The sequence below is a fragment of the Petaurus breviceps genome, unplaced genomic scaffold, assembly GCF_028583685.1.
Source record: "Petaurus breviceps papuanus isolate PSGF00001 unplaced genomic scaffold, PetGlider_PUasm1.0 91041, whole genome shotgun sequence".
Classification (NCBI taxonomy): domain Eukaryota; kingdom Metazoa; phylum Chordata; class Mammalia; order Diprotodontia; family Petauridae; genus Petaurus; species Petaurus breviceps.
The window spans coordinates 12,875,302-12,890,031 of record NW_027187400.1 but is presented as its reverse complement, the minus strand read 5'-3'; the positions used below and the strand labels follow the sequence as shown (position 1 = coordinate 12,890,031).

The 14,730-nt window shown below is 42.6% G+C and overlaps 1 protein-coding gene across 1 annotated transcript in view; it reads right to left on the bottom strand.

Annotated features, from left to right (window-relative positions):
- Window positions 1–14,730, bottom strand: part of KIF17 (kinesin family member 17) — a 61,325-nt gene that overhangs the window by 32,025 nt on the left and 14,570 nt on the right. The window contains exon 4 of the mRNA XM_069078437.1: window positions 4,563–4,752. Within this exon, the coding sequence (XP_068934538.1) occupies window positions 4,563–4,752 (190 nt within the window). The remainder of the gene's footprint in view (window positions 1–4,562; window positions 4,753–14,730) is intronic.

The following is a 14,730-nucleotide window of genomic DNA, read 5'->3' as shown; positions in this document are numbered from 1 at the left end:
TAGTCCAATAACGTCCTAACAAGTTCTCCTGCTCCCATTCTTTCCCCACTCAAGCCCATCCTGCAAACCCTGGAAAAACCCTCTTTCTTGCACAGACACACGATTCTGTCCCTTTTTCCTCTGCTCACAAATCTTCAGTAGCTTCCTAACAAGTAAAATTCACTTGGGCTAAAATTCAAGGACCTCCATGATGGAGGACAGAGAATCTTGGAATGAGTTGGCAAGGACCCCAGACACCATCTAGTCTGATCCTGAACTGAACAAGTCTCCCTTTCCCAACATACAACAACAAGAAACCACAGAGGCTTCACTGGGCAGCCTAGTTCCTTCTGGGACAGCTTTAATTGATAGCAGACCTTATAATGACTATCCACAGCTCCTCATGCTGACCTCTGGAGTCAGGGAGGTCAAGACTAAAAGGTCTTTTTCATGACAGCTTCAATATACTTTCTTTCTTTTTTTTTTTTAAGCAGTTGGGGTTAAGTAACTTGCTCAAGGTTACACAGCCAGTTTTTTTGTGTGGATCTGAGTAAGTATCTGAGGCCAGAACTGATCCCGGATATCCCGACTCCAGGGCTGGCGCTCTTACTTACTGCGCCACCTGGCCTCCCCTCAACATACTTTCAATACACAATCTATTTCTACTTTAATTAACTCTCTTCCCAAATCCCTGAGTCTACTCTTCCTCAGGCTAAATATACCCAGTTCTTTCATCTGAACCTTCTATGAACACAAAACTCTTAACCATCCCAGCCTACCCTCCCCTGGCGGATATTCTCCAGCTTATCCACATCCTTAATAAACTGGGGTGCCCACAACTGAACACAGCACCCTAGATGTACCAGACAAAAGGACAGAGGGGATTCTCACCTCCCTCTTTCTGGACACTAGGCCTGTCTTAGTGCAGTTTAAGATTCCATTAGTTTTCTTGGAGGCCACATCACACTGCTGACTCATATTAAGTATGTGGTCCACTGAGACCTCCAGCTTTCCCCTCCCCCCAAACAATCTGATATCAAACTATGACTCTTCATCTTGTACTTGTTAAGTTGATTTTATAAATCTACTTTGGACCTGATTTAAAACTTACATTTTTCCCTATCCCATTTCATCTTGAGAGGGTACATGGCATAATATATGGAGAACTGGTCTTAGAGCCTGGAAATCCTGTATTTAAATCCTTCCTCTGATACAGACTAGTTATGAGACCAGGGGCCAAGTCCCCAACTCCCCTTCTTCCAAATAACCCTTTAAAGCTATAAGTTATTGAAGAATAGCTGTTCAAGATTGCAGGAGAGAGTTTCCATGCTGGGAGTACCCCTACACTAATAAAATCATAGGTCCAGGTCCCCTCCCCATTTTTTCATTGTATTAGATTCAGCCCAATGCTCTGTCAGAAAATCCCACACGTTCTGTGGTGAATTCAGGGTGGAGGGAAGAGGGAGAAAGGAAGGAAAAGGAAAGGAGAGTTGCTTCAACAGCAGAGCTGGGGCTCAGAATTTTTGTATCTGGGACGAGGACCTAGATATCCCTAAAGGGCTCAATGAAATTCAGATATTATGCCCCCCCTCCAAAAAAAAACAACTCATCTTAAGTAAGCCCTAATAATAACTACCCTGTTTCTATAGCACCATTTGAGGCTTTCTATTTTCTATTCTTATTTCAACTAATTATTCTTCCTAATGAGGAACCAAATGTTGTTTGCATGTATCGTCAACACCCTCCAAACTCAGTGCTCTCAAAATGACACCCTCTAAATTCAGCACCTTGGGGCAAAGCCTCAGTTGCCCACCCTAGTTACAACTATGTCTAGTGGTGACAGGGGAAAGGGGGCTGCCCTCGAAATGTAGATAGCCTCAGAAGGCAAGTGCCTTGGTTAATGGTTGGTTAATACTTGGGTCACGTCATAAAATGGTTCCAAACCAGATGGGGGGAGGGCGGAAGCTGGCTAGGTGGAAGGACTCTTCTAATCTCAGATGTTTCTATATGTCGGGACAAATGGGTGTGATATTGGGGGGAGAAGAAAGAGACAAGAAGGGGGTTGAGAGACAAACTTCCTGGTGGTACTTAAAATGTTCCCAAGCAGCCCAATAAAATACAAATGATCCTTAAATAAGCCACTGGGAGTACCATAATAATAACCAAGTTTCTAAGTGCCACAGCAGATAGAATGCTAGCATTAGAAAGAGTTGAGTTCAAATCCAGCCTCAGACACTTCCTAGCTGTATGACCCTGGGCAAGTCACTTAACCTCTACCTGCCTCAGTGTCCTCATCTGTAAAATGGGGATAATAATAGCACCTGAGATCATATTTGTAAAGCACTTGGCACACAATGAGCACCTAATAAGTTCTTGTTCCCTTCCCTACCCCCCCTTTTTAGCACTTCAAGTTTTACAAAGCCTCTTTCTCACAGCCCTGAGAAGCAGAAAGGCATCACTTTACAGATGAGGATACTTTTACCTAGAATCGTAAAATGATCTGTCTACCAGCACGCAGCTAGGAAGGGTAGAGGAAGGCACACTTGAGGACCTAGAGGACCAGAGAAGGCCTCAAGGTCACAGGTTCTCCACCCCTGATACTCTTCTTTGACAAAAGGAGAAGGGTAAGGTCTGGAGCAGAGGAAGACACTTGCTCCAGGGCACACACAGCACATCAGTGGTAGACCCAAGGCCACAGGATCATGAGGCCATTGACCTAGAACTGGAAGGGGTCTTAGAGGTCATCTAGTCCAGCTCTCTCAATTTACAGATGAGGAAATGGAGGCTGAGAAATTAATTGACTTGCCCAGGGTTACTAAGCTGGTTTGTGTCCAAGGAAGAATTTGAACTCAGGGCTCCTTGATTCAGCATTGTTTACTCTACAGCACAGTGTCAGTGTCTCACTTTTTTTGGGGGAGGGGAGGAAGGCAAGGCAATTGGGGGTTAAGTGACTTGCCCGAGGTCACACAGCTAGTAAGTGTCAAGTGTCTTAGGTCAAATTTGAACTCGGGTCCTCCTGACTCCAGGGTCGGTGCTATGTTCACTGCACCACCTAGCCACCCTTCAGAGTCTCACTTTAACCAAACAGCATATAAAAGTCAGGATTTATAGATGATTCTTCACTTTCTAAAGGATTTTCCCACTGCCCCTGGCCCTTATTATGACCTGTCCAGACTTCCATAGCCTCCTAATGGGTCTCCCACTCAGACTCTCTTCCTCTCCATTTCATCCTTCGTACCACTGGCCAGACCTTTTGTACAGAATCTGGCCATGTCACTTCTCTGCTCAGGAACCTTTAGTAGCCCCCATGAGCTCCTCAGTAAAGTTCCAACTCTTCCATCCGGCTTTCACAACCTTCGTGTTGCCTCTCCCACTAGACCAGAAGCTCCTTGAGGGCAAGGACTGTCTTTTTTCCTTTCTTTGTATCTCTAGCACTTGGCATACTGCCTGGTGCATAGTAGGTGCTTAATAAATGCTTGTTAACCCCACAATCTGGCATCACCCTCCCTTTACAAACTTATCTCGTATTACTCCTTTCTATCAGCTCTACCTTGTAGCTAAATGGAATATTTATTCCCCATATGTGCTCTAACCTTTCCTGCCTTTGAGCCTTTGGTATTCTCTATGCCTGGAAAGCCCAGATTCTCACCAATCTGCTGAATTCTATTCATCCTTTAAAACCTAAATCAGATACCACCTCCTCTAGGGACTCCATCTCTGATCCCCCTCCTCAGTCATAATAACCCTTCCCCCTGCTATATAAAGCTAAGGGTCTTGGCATAAAACATTTTGTATTTGTGCATCATGTCCCTCTGCTAGACAGTAAACTCTGAGAGAAGAGGGCTCATGGCATATTTGATCTATGAATCTCCACCCCACCCTACCCCTTACCCCCAGTGCATTGTACACAAGATGCTTAATTCAACTCAACAAGCATTTATTAAGTTTCTACTATGTCCTAGAAGTTGGGCTAGTTACTGGAGATACAAAAACAAACAAGCAAACAAAAAAAAAAACCAGTGCCTGCCCTCAAGGAGCTTACATTCTTCTGGGAGGAAATAACATGTATACAGATAAGCAAATACAAACCAACAGAAGTCATTTCAGCACACTGCTGGGAAACCCTATAAGAGAAGAAACTTGGAAGAAAGCCAAAGATGCTAAGCCTTGGAGGGGAAGAGAGGGAATACAAGTGTTTGTGGAACTCAACGGACTGTATTGGATGAGGTTCAGAATGGGCATGGAGTTGGAGGACCTTGGTTCAAATCTTGCCTCTGGTGCTTTACTAGCTGTAGGATTCTGATCAAGTCACTTTAACTGGGCTGGGTTCAAATCTAAGTAACCTTGGTCAAAGCACTTTGCCCTCCTGTTCCTTAGTGTCCTCATCTATAAAATGAAGGGGGTAGACTACATGGTCTCAGAGACTCCTAGTTCTAAATGTGCAGCTTATTTTTTTTTTTTTAGGAACAGTCTGCGTGTTTCCCATCACCTCCCCGAGCCTCAGTTTCCTCCTGTATATGAAAAGGGGGTTTAACTAGAGAGCCCCTGGAGTCCCTCTCTCCCACCAGACTGCCCACACCTACCCACGGCACAGATCTCGATGCTGATGGTGAAGATGGAGTGGGAGCGCGAGGAGTCCTTGTTCATGAGGGTGTAGCCCACCGAGCGGTTCTTCCAGCCCATCTCCATGATGCGCTCACACTGGGCCACGCTGTGGACTGTGTGCATGGACAGCCCCTTCACGTACACGCCCTTCTCTGGGTGCTCCTTCAGCTGCCGGAGACAGCACAGCCTAGGTCACAGGGGAGCTTGCAGACCCTCCCATCCACCTGTTCCTAAACTCAACCTCTGTGGCATCTCCACCATGTGTCCATAACTCTATCCTCCTTGGCTGGAGCAGTTACCCACAAATGGGACAGAATCACAGAATTTTAGCATTGGATGGGACCTCAGGGGCAATCTAGTCCAACTCATATAGTCTAACAAAGACTGCCCACTGTAATATATCAGATGTGATCATTCAGCCTTTGCTTGAAAACTTCCAAGAAGGGGGAAACCCACTACCTCCCAATGCAGACTTTGAACAGCTCTCATAATTAGAGAGGTTGTTTCCCTTTATTTAAGAGTTTAGGGGCGGCTAGGTGGCGCAGTGAGTAAAGCGCTGGCCCTGGAGTCGGGAGGACCTGAGTTTGGTTCCAGCCTGAGACACTTAACACCCACACAAAAATACTAGCCGTGTAACCTTGGGCAAATTACTTAACCCCAAATTGCCCTCCAAAAGGCAAAAAAAAAAAAAAGAGTTTAATCATTCATTCATTGAAATTCACTGGCCTTTTCTCAATGTTCATCCTTCTTGACTTCTCTGTATTTTTCATGATTTATCATCTAGAAAGGTTTCTCTTGACATCAGGTTTAAATTAGCCTATTTGTAGCTTTTACCTAATGAGCCTTCCTCTTCCTACTTTCTGAGGCCAAACAGAATGAGTCTAATTCTTCTTTGACTGTCCACCAAATACTTGAAAACTGTTATCCTGTCTTCCCCTTCCTCCCAAGCCTTGATTTCTTTTGGTCAAAGAAAGGTCAGATTTTCCTTAGGTCAGATCTTCTGTGTCATAAACATAAGGCCCTTCACTATCCAGGTTGTTCTCCTCTGAAAGCTCTCCAGCTTATCTACTTCCTTCCTAAAATGTGGCATCCCAGAACTGAACACAATACTCCAGTGGTGGTGAACACAGAAGAAATATTATCCCTTCCTCCCTTGAAGTCATGAATCTCTTAATGCAGCTCAAGATGGCGCTCCCTTATGTTGGGGCCATATCACATTATTGACTCCTATGTTGTTGCTAAAAGTCTTAGATCTTTATTTTTAGACAAACTGCTGTCTTACCATTCCTCTTCTGTCTTTTACACGTGAAGTTGATTTTTTGAACCCCAAGAGCTGAGTTTACATTTATCCATCCTGAATTTCAACTTATTAGATTAAGGCCAATACTCTAGCCTGTTATGGTCTTCTGGGGTCCTGTCACCCAGTGTGTGAGCTATCCCTCCCAGTTTGCATGACCTGAATATTTGATCAGCAGGCCAATAAGGCCTTTATCAGAACTGGAAGAGAATGGGCTATCCTATATAACTCTGGGACTGTGGCACTCTAGTCAGAATTGCTTTACCACTATTCTCTGTGTTATGCTGACCTAGGGTTTTCTTGAGTGGCAGATTTAGTCTTTAGCTCTCTGGTAATGAGCTACTAGTGTGAATGGCTATTTCCATCCCAAACCCCAGTTATTCCCTGTACACAGAGCCTGATTCCTAGTCTGAGGGAGAACAGCATCCCAGAGAGCTGGTGGCAAACGCATTAAATTATCCAATTGCCAGCCTGTTTCCCAAGCTGTAGAGCTGTTTGGCTGCTAACTAAAAGCTGTGAAATACAATATTTTCCAAGTGTGAAAAAAACCCCAACTCAGACCCTGCATCACTCTAATGGCTATCTAAAGGATCAAGCAAGAGTCCATTGTCTGCCAAGTGGTCCCAGTCGGCTCCCCAGCCCCCAGCAGCCTGGAAATCATCACACTGTCAAAGACCAGTACACTTCTCACACACTGCAGCCACAATGTGACCAGAATCTAAAGAAGGCCAGCTGTACACAAGAGGAGAGCCATTACTCTCTACTGGGAAGCAAAAAGATTAAATGTCCTGAAGGCACTGTCTGAGGGAAGTGGAGTTAGACCCAGACTGGTGTGACCAGTTTTTGCACATAGGGTACAATGTTATAGCAAGGTCCTTAAAACAGATTATCAGGGCCCTTAGAATACAGTACATTAGAACTTGGAGGGCCCTTAGAACACAGAATGTCAGAGCTGTGAGGGGACTTTGAACACAGAATATCAGAGCTGAGAGGGACCTTAGGACACAGGATGTCAGGGATAAGAGGGCCCTTAGAACACAGGATGTCAGAGCTGGGAGGGCCCTTAGAACACAGGATGTCAGAGCTGGGAGGAATCTTAGAATAGGGAATGTCATAGCTGGGAGGGTCCTTAGAACAGGGAATGTCATATCTGGAAGGGCCCTTAGAACAGGGAATGTCAGAGCTGGAGTGGACCTTTAAGATAATCTAGAAACAGAGACTTCTAGAACTGGAAGGGACCTTGGGATCATTTAAATTCCCTTCAAACCCAGCCCTCTTTCCTCTTACTGCCTCTATCAACCACGGCTTCAAAAGAAAGCTTTGTATGATCCCCAAAGAGCCTTAGCAATGTGGGTAAGAATGTCCAGTGAAGAATCCAAACAGAAGGGAGATCCCCTAGAGATCCCTCTAGATCTGCTTCTAATACAGTGCTGATGCACCAAACTGTAGGACACTGAAATGACAAGAATCACCTACATGAATTCAGCCTAGGAAAAAAGTGGATGAAAAATCTCTCTTCTCCTGCAGTGATAGAGACCACATAAAGAACTGGTATAGCCTATACCTTGGGGAGATGCTGAGGTTGAACAAAAAACTAGGTCCAGAATTGAATGGAAGAGTGAGCCAGACAGTCTTTGGGGACTGTCCAGCACTTTAAATGAAGCCAAACTTCTCCCTGAAACAAACTTCCCCTGTGCTTTAATAACAATATTTTCCTAGTGATACTCCAGAGCCCCCTGTGAGGCAGGAAATACTATAGTCTCTGAAGGATCAGAGCTGCCGAGCACCAACCAGGAATGGAGGCACATGGGAGGTATGAGTTGTTCAGTCATTTTCAGTTGTGTTCAATTCTTCCTGACCCCTTTGGTGTTTTCTTGGCAAAGATAATAGAGTAGTTTGCCATTTCCTTCTCCTAGGTATGAGTAGGCTACAACATATTGCTAATGAATGAACATATTAGCAACACAGGAAAAGTGGCTTAAAGCAAAGGTGTCAAACTCACTGAAACGATTAGCAAAAATAAATAAAAATGTTCATTTATGGTTTTCTAAGACAATCTGTGGCCTGCAGGGAACTGTTCCTATTTGGGTTGGATATTGATGGTTTAAAGGATAATATTGGAAAAAAAGCAAGATGCTCTCAAACTCTTAGTACAATTTTAAGTTATTAAAGCCATAAGAGCCCTTAGAACACAACATTTCAGAGCTGGGGGTAAGGGAGAACTTAGAACACAGAATGTCAGAACTGAAGTGGGCTAAGAGCTATTCACACTTAAAACTAGACTGAGACATTTTGAACACCCTGTATAAGGTCAGAAAAAGAGACAGGCTAGCAACCTATCAAGAACAAGCAGATAACTGATGGAGAGCCCACACGTTCTACTGATATGAACACAATATCAAAAAGATCTGAAGGAAAGTTCCCAGCATAGTAGGTGGGCTCATAATATCAAAAGATCTGAAGGAAAGTTCCCAGCATAGTAAGTGGGCTCATACTCAGTTTGGCAGGTGAATTTCAGAGGCTGGAGAGGTGGATCTTTCCTGTTTGTCCCCCAACTTTTAACAGCAAATACTCTCTAAATGGGTAACATGATAAGCATTACCACCAAGCACCAAAAAAAGGAAAAATGGAGCCCAATGCATATCTGGAACATGCAAGGAGAATTTTCTGAAAATAGAGCACAGACTTGGCTCAAGATGATAGAGAAAGGTGCTAGAATATGATCACCTCTGACCTTCTTTCTGGGCCTGCCTGTGTGTTCTAACTTCTTTGATCTCCTAGGCCTGGGGAGAGCAGGCAATAGCATGATGTGAGGCTGGATTTCTCTTGGTTATATACAGAAGAAACCTTGGCTCTAGCATAGTTTATCAGTAGAAACTCACTTTTGATCTGGTCTTGCAGGCTGAAGGCTGAAGGCCTCTTGACTGGCCTGAGCATAAGTGAATGAGCTCACCTCCATCTTTCTGAACTCATGCTTGGTCTTTCAGGTTGCTTGGCCATGGTGCATAATGAACAACCTTAACAGAGTGCTATTAGCTCACCGTAGGCAGCAGGCCAAGGAAAGTTAACCTAAGAAAGACCCTGAAGAAGCTACCGCCATGAGAGCAGATGGCTTTTGAAGAGAGGCAGAAGTCCATACATTCGAAATGAGGCATGTGCTTTCAGATGTAGCCAACATACTGATTTATTTAGTTTGATTTTACTTGCTCACTGGAGAAGAGAGATCACTACAAAGAGAAGTCACCAGAAAGAGAAGAGAGATCGCTACAGTGACAGTAATATTCAAAAACGAGAGAGCATCCATGAAACATTTAAAAGGAAAAAAAAAGATGCTACTGTTAACTTAGAGAAGATGGGAAAGGGGCAAAGCTTGCATAATAAGACTTCTCATCCAAGTCACAAAAAGAAAAAATACCTGCTGAATTTTTAACAAGCAAGCTAAGAAGTTATAATGACATAATGATAAACTTCAAAGAAAACTTTGTTGTTGTTTATCTTGTCTAACTCATTTGGGGCTGTCTTGGCAATGATACTGCAGTGTTTTGCCATTTCCTTCTCCTGCTAATTTTATAGAAGAGGAAACTGAGGCAAACAAAGTTAAGTGACTTGGCCAGAATCACACAGCTAGTAAGTGCCTGAGGCCAAATTAGAACTCAGGTCTTCTCGACTCCAGGTTCAGTGTTAGCTGCCTAAAACTATTAATTCTTTTTTTTTTAAAGCCATTGGGGTTAAGTAACTTGCTCAAGGTTACACGGCCAGATGTTTCTGGGTGGGTGCTCAGTGTCTGAGCTCAGATTCGATTCCAGGTCATCCCAACTTCGGGGCCAGTACTCTTACTCACTGTGCTACCTGGCCACCCCTAAAACTTTTAATTCTTAACACACAGGTAGAAAAGGTTATAATTACTATATAAGTTTCTTCCCTTAAGGAAGGTTATCCTCCTAAATGAAAGTCACACTGATGGTTTCAGAAGACAAGAAGTAAAAGAAAGATTCAATTATAAACAGTGAGTTAGTCCATAGCTTAGCCTTAGATCTACAGGCAGAATTTCATATCTGAACGGTCATGTAAGGTACCAGTCAAGAAAGAGACCTCCCCCATAGCAGGGAGCCCATAAGATATGGGCATGGAGTGCACAGATGAGCAGTGCTATTGCATGAGACCATGGATCTATTGAAACATCAACGATTCGATGTGTCTCGGCCCGTGTGGCTATTCCTTGGAAATTAAGGTCTATATTTAGTTCAATAAGCAACAGTTTTCCTTTTTTCTCTCTTTTAAAATGTTTCATTGATGGCATTTTAAAAAATATTACCATCACTTCCATGTAACTGCCCCTTCTAACTGAACACTCCCTTGTAACAAAATTAGCAAAATGAATCAACACAATGATCATGTCTGAAAATGTATGCCTCATTCCATACCTGTAGTCTACCACCTCTTGGGATGAAGGGCAAAAGGCATACTTCATCATAAGTCTATTGAAGGGTTCTGAAGTCTTCTAAAGTTGTTTTCCTTTATGTTACTGTAGCCCTCAGGTAATTAGGTCCACTGGTTCTTTTTGCTTTGCTTTCCACAAGTTTCCCCAAATATTTCTGATTTCCTATTTATTATTGTCAATAAGGGTCCATTACATTCACATACCACAATTTGTTTAGCCTCTCCCCAAATGGATGCCTATCCACTTTTCTTCCAATTCTTTACTCCTACAAAGAAGTGATGCTACAAGTTGCTGGGTTGTTGTTTTTTTTTATTTATGGGACCTTTCCTTCCATTTTTTTAACCTCCTTTGATCTCCTAGAATCTATTATGTCTAGTAGTGATGGTATGTAGAGCTTAGTGACCTTTTAAGTATATATACAAACTGTTTTCCAGAATGGCTGCACTGATTCACAGCTTCACCAACAATCTGTTTTTCCCAACCCCTTCAATGTTTACCATTTACATCTTTCTCCATCTGTCAATCTAATGGGCATATAAAGTGAAACCTCAAAGTTGCTTTAATTCACATTCCTCTTATTATTAGTGATTTGGGACATTCTTTCATTTGGTTGTTGATAGCTTATATTTCTTCTTTTGAAAACTGCCTACTATAAGCATTTTTAAGCAGCTATTCTGATCCTGGCACTCAGGTCGGTGCTGGGGACACCATAACAAAAATTAAAATCTGTATCTGCATCTATGAAGCTTATATCCTACTGGAGAATATAATAATAATAATAATAATAATAATAATAATAATAATAATAAACTAATAACAGCTAGCATTTATGTGGCACCTATTGTGTACCAGGCACTGTACTAAGCATTTTATAGATTATTTCATTTGATCCTTACGACAACTCTGGGAGGTAGGGGCTATTATTTTCCCCATTTTATAGGTGAGGAAACTGAGGCAAATAGAGGTTGTAACTTGCCCAGGGCTACACAGCTAGAAAGTGTATCTGATGCTGAATTTGAACTCCAGGTCCAGCATTCTATCCACTGTGCCTCCTAGCTGCCCCTATGACATGGAAACAACTTAGTAAATACAAGATAATTTGAGAAGGATGAAAAGAACCCTATTGGTTGGGGGATCAGCAAAAGTTTCCTTTAGGATCTAAGCCTTGAAGAAAGTTAGGGATTCTGAGTAATGGAATTTAGGAGGGAGTGTATTTCAGGCATGAGATCATCTATGCAAAGGCATTGAGGTAGGAAATCACAGAATTCAGGGAATACCAAATAAGTCAGTTTGGCTGGAATATGAAATATTTGAAAGGGAATAATGTGAAATAAGTGTGGGAAAGTAGCCTGGGGTCAGATGTGATAAGACAAAGAGTTTACATTTTACCCTAGAGAAAGGGTTCTTGACCTTTCTTTTTTTCATAGACCCCTATAGTAATATGGTAAAGCCCATGGACCCATTAACAGGATATATTTTTAAATACATAAAATTTTATAATATATTGGATTACAAAAGAAGTCAATTATATTGAAATAATGATAGCAAAATATTAAAAAGAAAGTTCATGAACCTCAGGTCTGACCGTGTTTGCTTAGAAGTGACAAGCTGAGACCTGTGTGTTAGGAGTATCCCTTGGGCAGCCATGTGCAGGATGGAGTGGAATGAGGAGAGCCTGGAATAAAGGAGACCTATTAGGAACTTATTTGAATGATTCAGGTGAGAAGCGATGAGGACCAGGATTGAGCTGGTAGGTCCATGAATGGGGAGAAGGAAATGGATTTGAGGGACGGACATTGTATAAATTGACTCAGAAAGACATGAAAACTGACTGGTTACAGGGGGTGATGAATACATAATGACTGTGAAATCCCAAACCTGGGAAACTGAAAAAAAAAGTGCCATCAGGAGAAATAGGGAATTAGAGAGGATTAACAGGGAAAATAATTCTCTTCTGGACACACTGAATTTGAGATGGGTCTCTAAATGGAAACCTCTAGTAAATGGTTAATGTCTGATTGGTCACTGGAGCTCAGAAGGGAGATTAGGGCTGGATATACATAGATCATTTTGCATGAAGATAATCATTAATCCCTAGAAAATTATGAGGACACCGAGTAGGAGAGTCTAGAGAGAGAAGAGGACCTAAGACATACGCTTGAAGAACATTCATAGTTAGGGTATGATGTGAATGATGATCCAGCAAAGTCTGAAAAAGCTATCAGACAGGGAGGAGGAAAAGCAAGGAGAGAGACAAGGTCATGGAAGTTGAGGGAGGAAAGAGTGTGCAAGAGAAGGGGATGGTCGACAGAGTCAAAAGTTTTAGAGGGGTCAAGAAGGATGAGGTCTGAGAAAATACAATTGCATAAAATATCCGAGTGAATATTGGACCCAAATGCTGTGTGTTTACGGCCAAGCTTGGCCCCAGAGAGGAGACAAGAAGATGAACTTCCCTTCTTTCTTTGGACAGGTAGGGGCCCAGAGCTATGCAATGTTTTATAGGCTGTCAAACACAGTGAATCATAGAGGTCTGAGGGAAAAACTGAGGCCATGAAGTTAATAAGCAGCAGATCCAGGACCAGAAACCTAGATCCTGAAGGTTAAAATTAGGATCAGACTTTAGGAAGCATTGAACGCCAGGCTGAAGTGTTCAGCCTTGTTTTTATGAGTAACAGGAAATTACTGAAGGGACTATAGCATACTGAAGGTCCCAATGGCAGGAGATTTGTGGATCGATCATTGAATCAACAAGCATTCATTAAATGCCAGGTACTACATTATGAGCCACAGACACAAAGATATAAACAAAACAATTTCTGCTGTGGAGAAGTCCTATAAGAGGACATAATATATGTATTTAAGCATTTACAAAAATATACATAATCGTTACAAGGCAATTTGGGACACTAGAAGGTGAAGGGATCAGGAAAGGCTTTACGTAGAAGGTGATGGTGAGCTGAACTTTAAAGTAAACAAGGGATTCAGAGGCATCAGTGAGGAGGGAAGGAACTCCTGGCATGGGGGACAGCCAAAGCAAAGGCATGTAGACAGGAGATGGAGCACTGAGTGTGTATGTGTGTGTGGAAGATCAAAGGCGGCCAGTTTGGCTTGACTCTAGCTTGTGGAAGGGAATAATGCATAATAAGGCAGAAGAGTCAGGTTGTGAAGGGCTTTAAATGCCAAAACAAAGAGTCTGCATTTTAATAATAATAATAGCAAACATTTATATAGAGATTATTATGAGCCAGGCACTGTGCTAAGTGCTTTACAAATATTATTTCATTTGATCCTCACAACAATCCTGGAAGACAGGGGCTATTATTATTCCCATTTTTTAGAAAGATGGGGAAAATGAAGCAAAAAGAGGATAAGTGACTTGACCAGGGTCACACAGTTAGGAAGTGTCTGGCTGGATTTGGACTCAGTTTCCTTACTCCAGGGTGAGATCTCAGTTTATCCACTGTGCCAACTAACTGCCTAGAAGAAAGGGGTGAATATGAAAAATACTGCAAAGGTAGACTCAACTTCCAGGAGTATGGTAAAAGGAACATTGGATTTCAGAGGCAGAAGACAAGTTTAGAGTTCTTCCAACACTACCAGCTGTGTGATCTTGAGCAAATCCCTTACCCTCTCTGCAATTCATTTTTCCCATCTGTGAAATGAAGGGCTTTTCTAGACCTAAATCCCATGATCGTAAGATCCAGAATTCTATGAGTGAGTTATTATATCTGTGAGACTGCATTATCAGGCTTATGCCAGGAAAGCCCTAAATCATGGCTGGGATGGAGAAAGCTGGATGGGAAGGACACTTGTTCACGATTTCTTCTCCAAGGCGGAACCAGAAACACAAGAAACGTTTGGTTCAGTCTGAGCAAAGACAGCAATGTCCTTTGAGATCCAAGGAACGTAATCTGAAGCCTCAAGGCTTAGGAGAGAATGAGTATAGCCCTTTGCATGACAGAAACAGCCAAACCATGAGCTCTGCCCACAGGCCCACCCTGCCCTCCTTCCTCTACATGAGGGTGAGGAGGGGAGACACAGAATTTTCAACATATGCCTGAGACTCCAGAAACTAGGTCATCCAACATGGCTGGGTTTTGGCTAACAGTGGTCTAAGGCCTAAGAATAAAAAAAATATTAGAATTAGAAGAGAGTCTTAGAACAAAGAATGTATGAGCTAGAAGAAACTAGCTTCTGACACAAAATGTCAAGTGTGAAAGAGCCCTTAGAGTATAACATGTAAGAGCTAGGAGGGCCCATAGGATATGGAATGTCAGAGCTGGGAGGGCCCCTAAGAACACGGGATGTCAGAACTGAGAGGGACCTTAGAACACAGGATGTTAGAGCTGGAAGGGCCCTTAGAACACAGGATGTCAGAACTGAGAGGGACCTTAGAACACAGGATGTC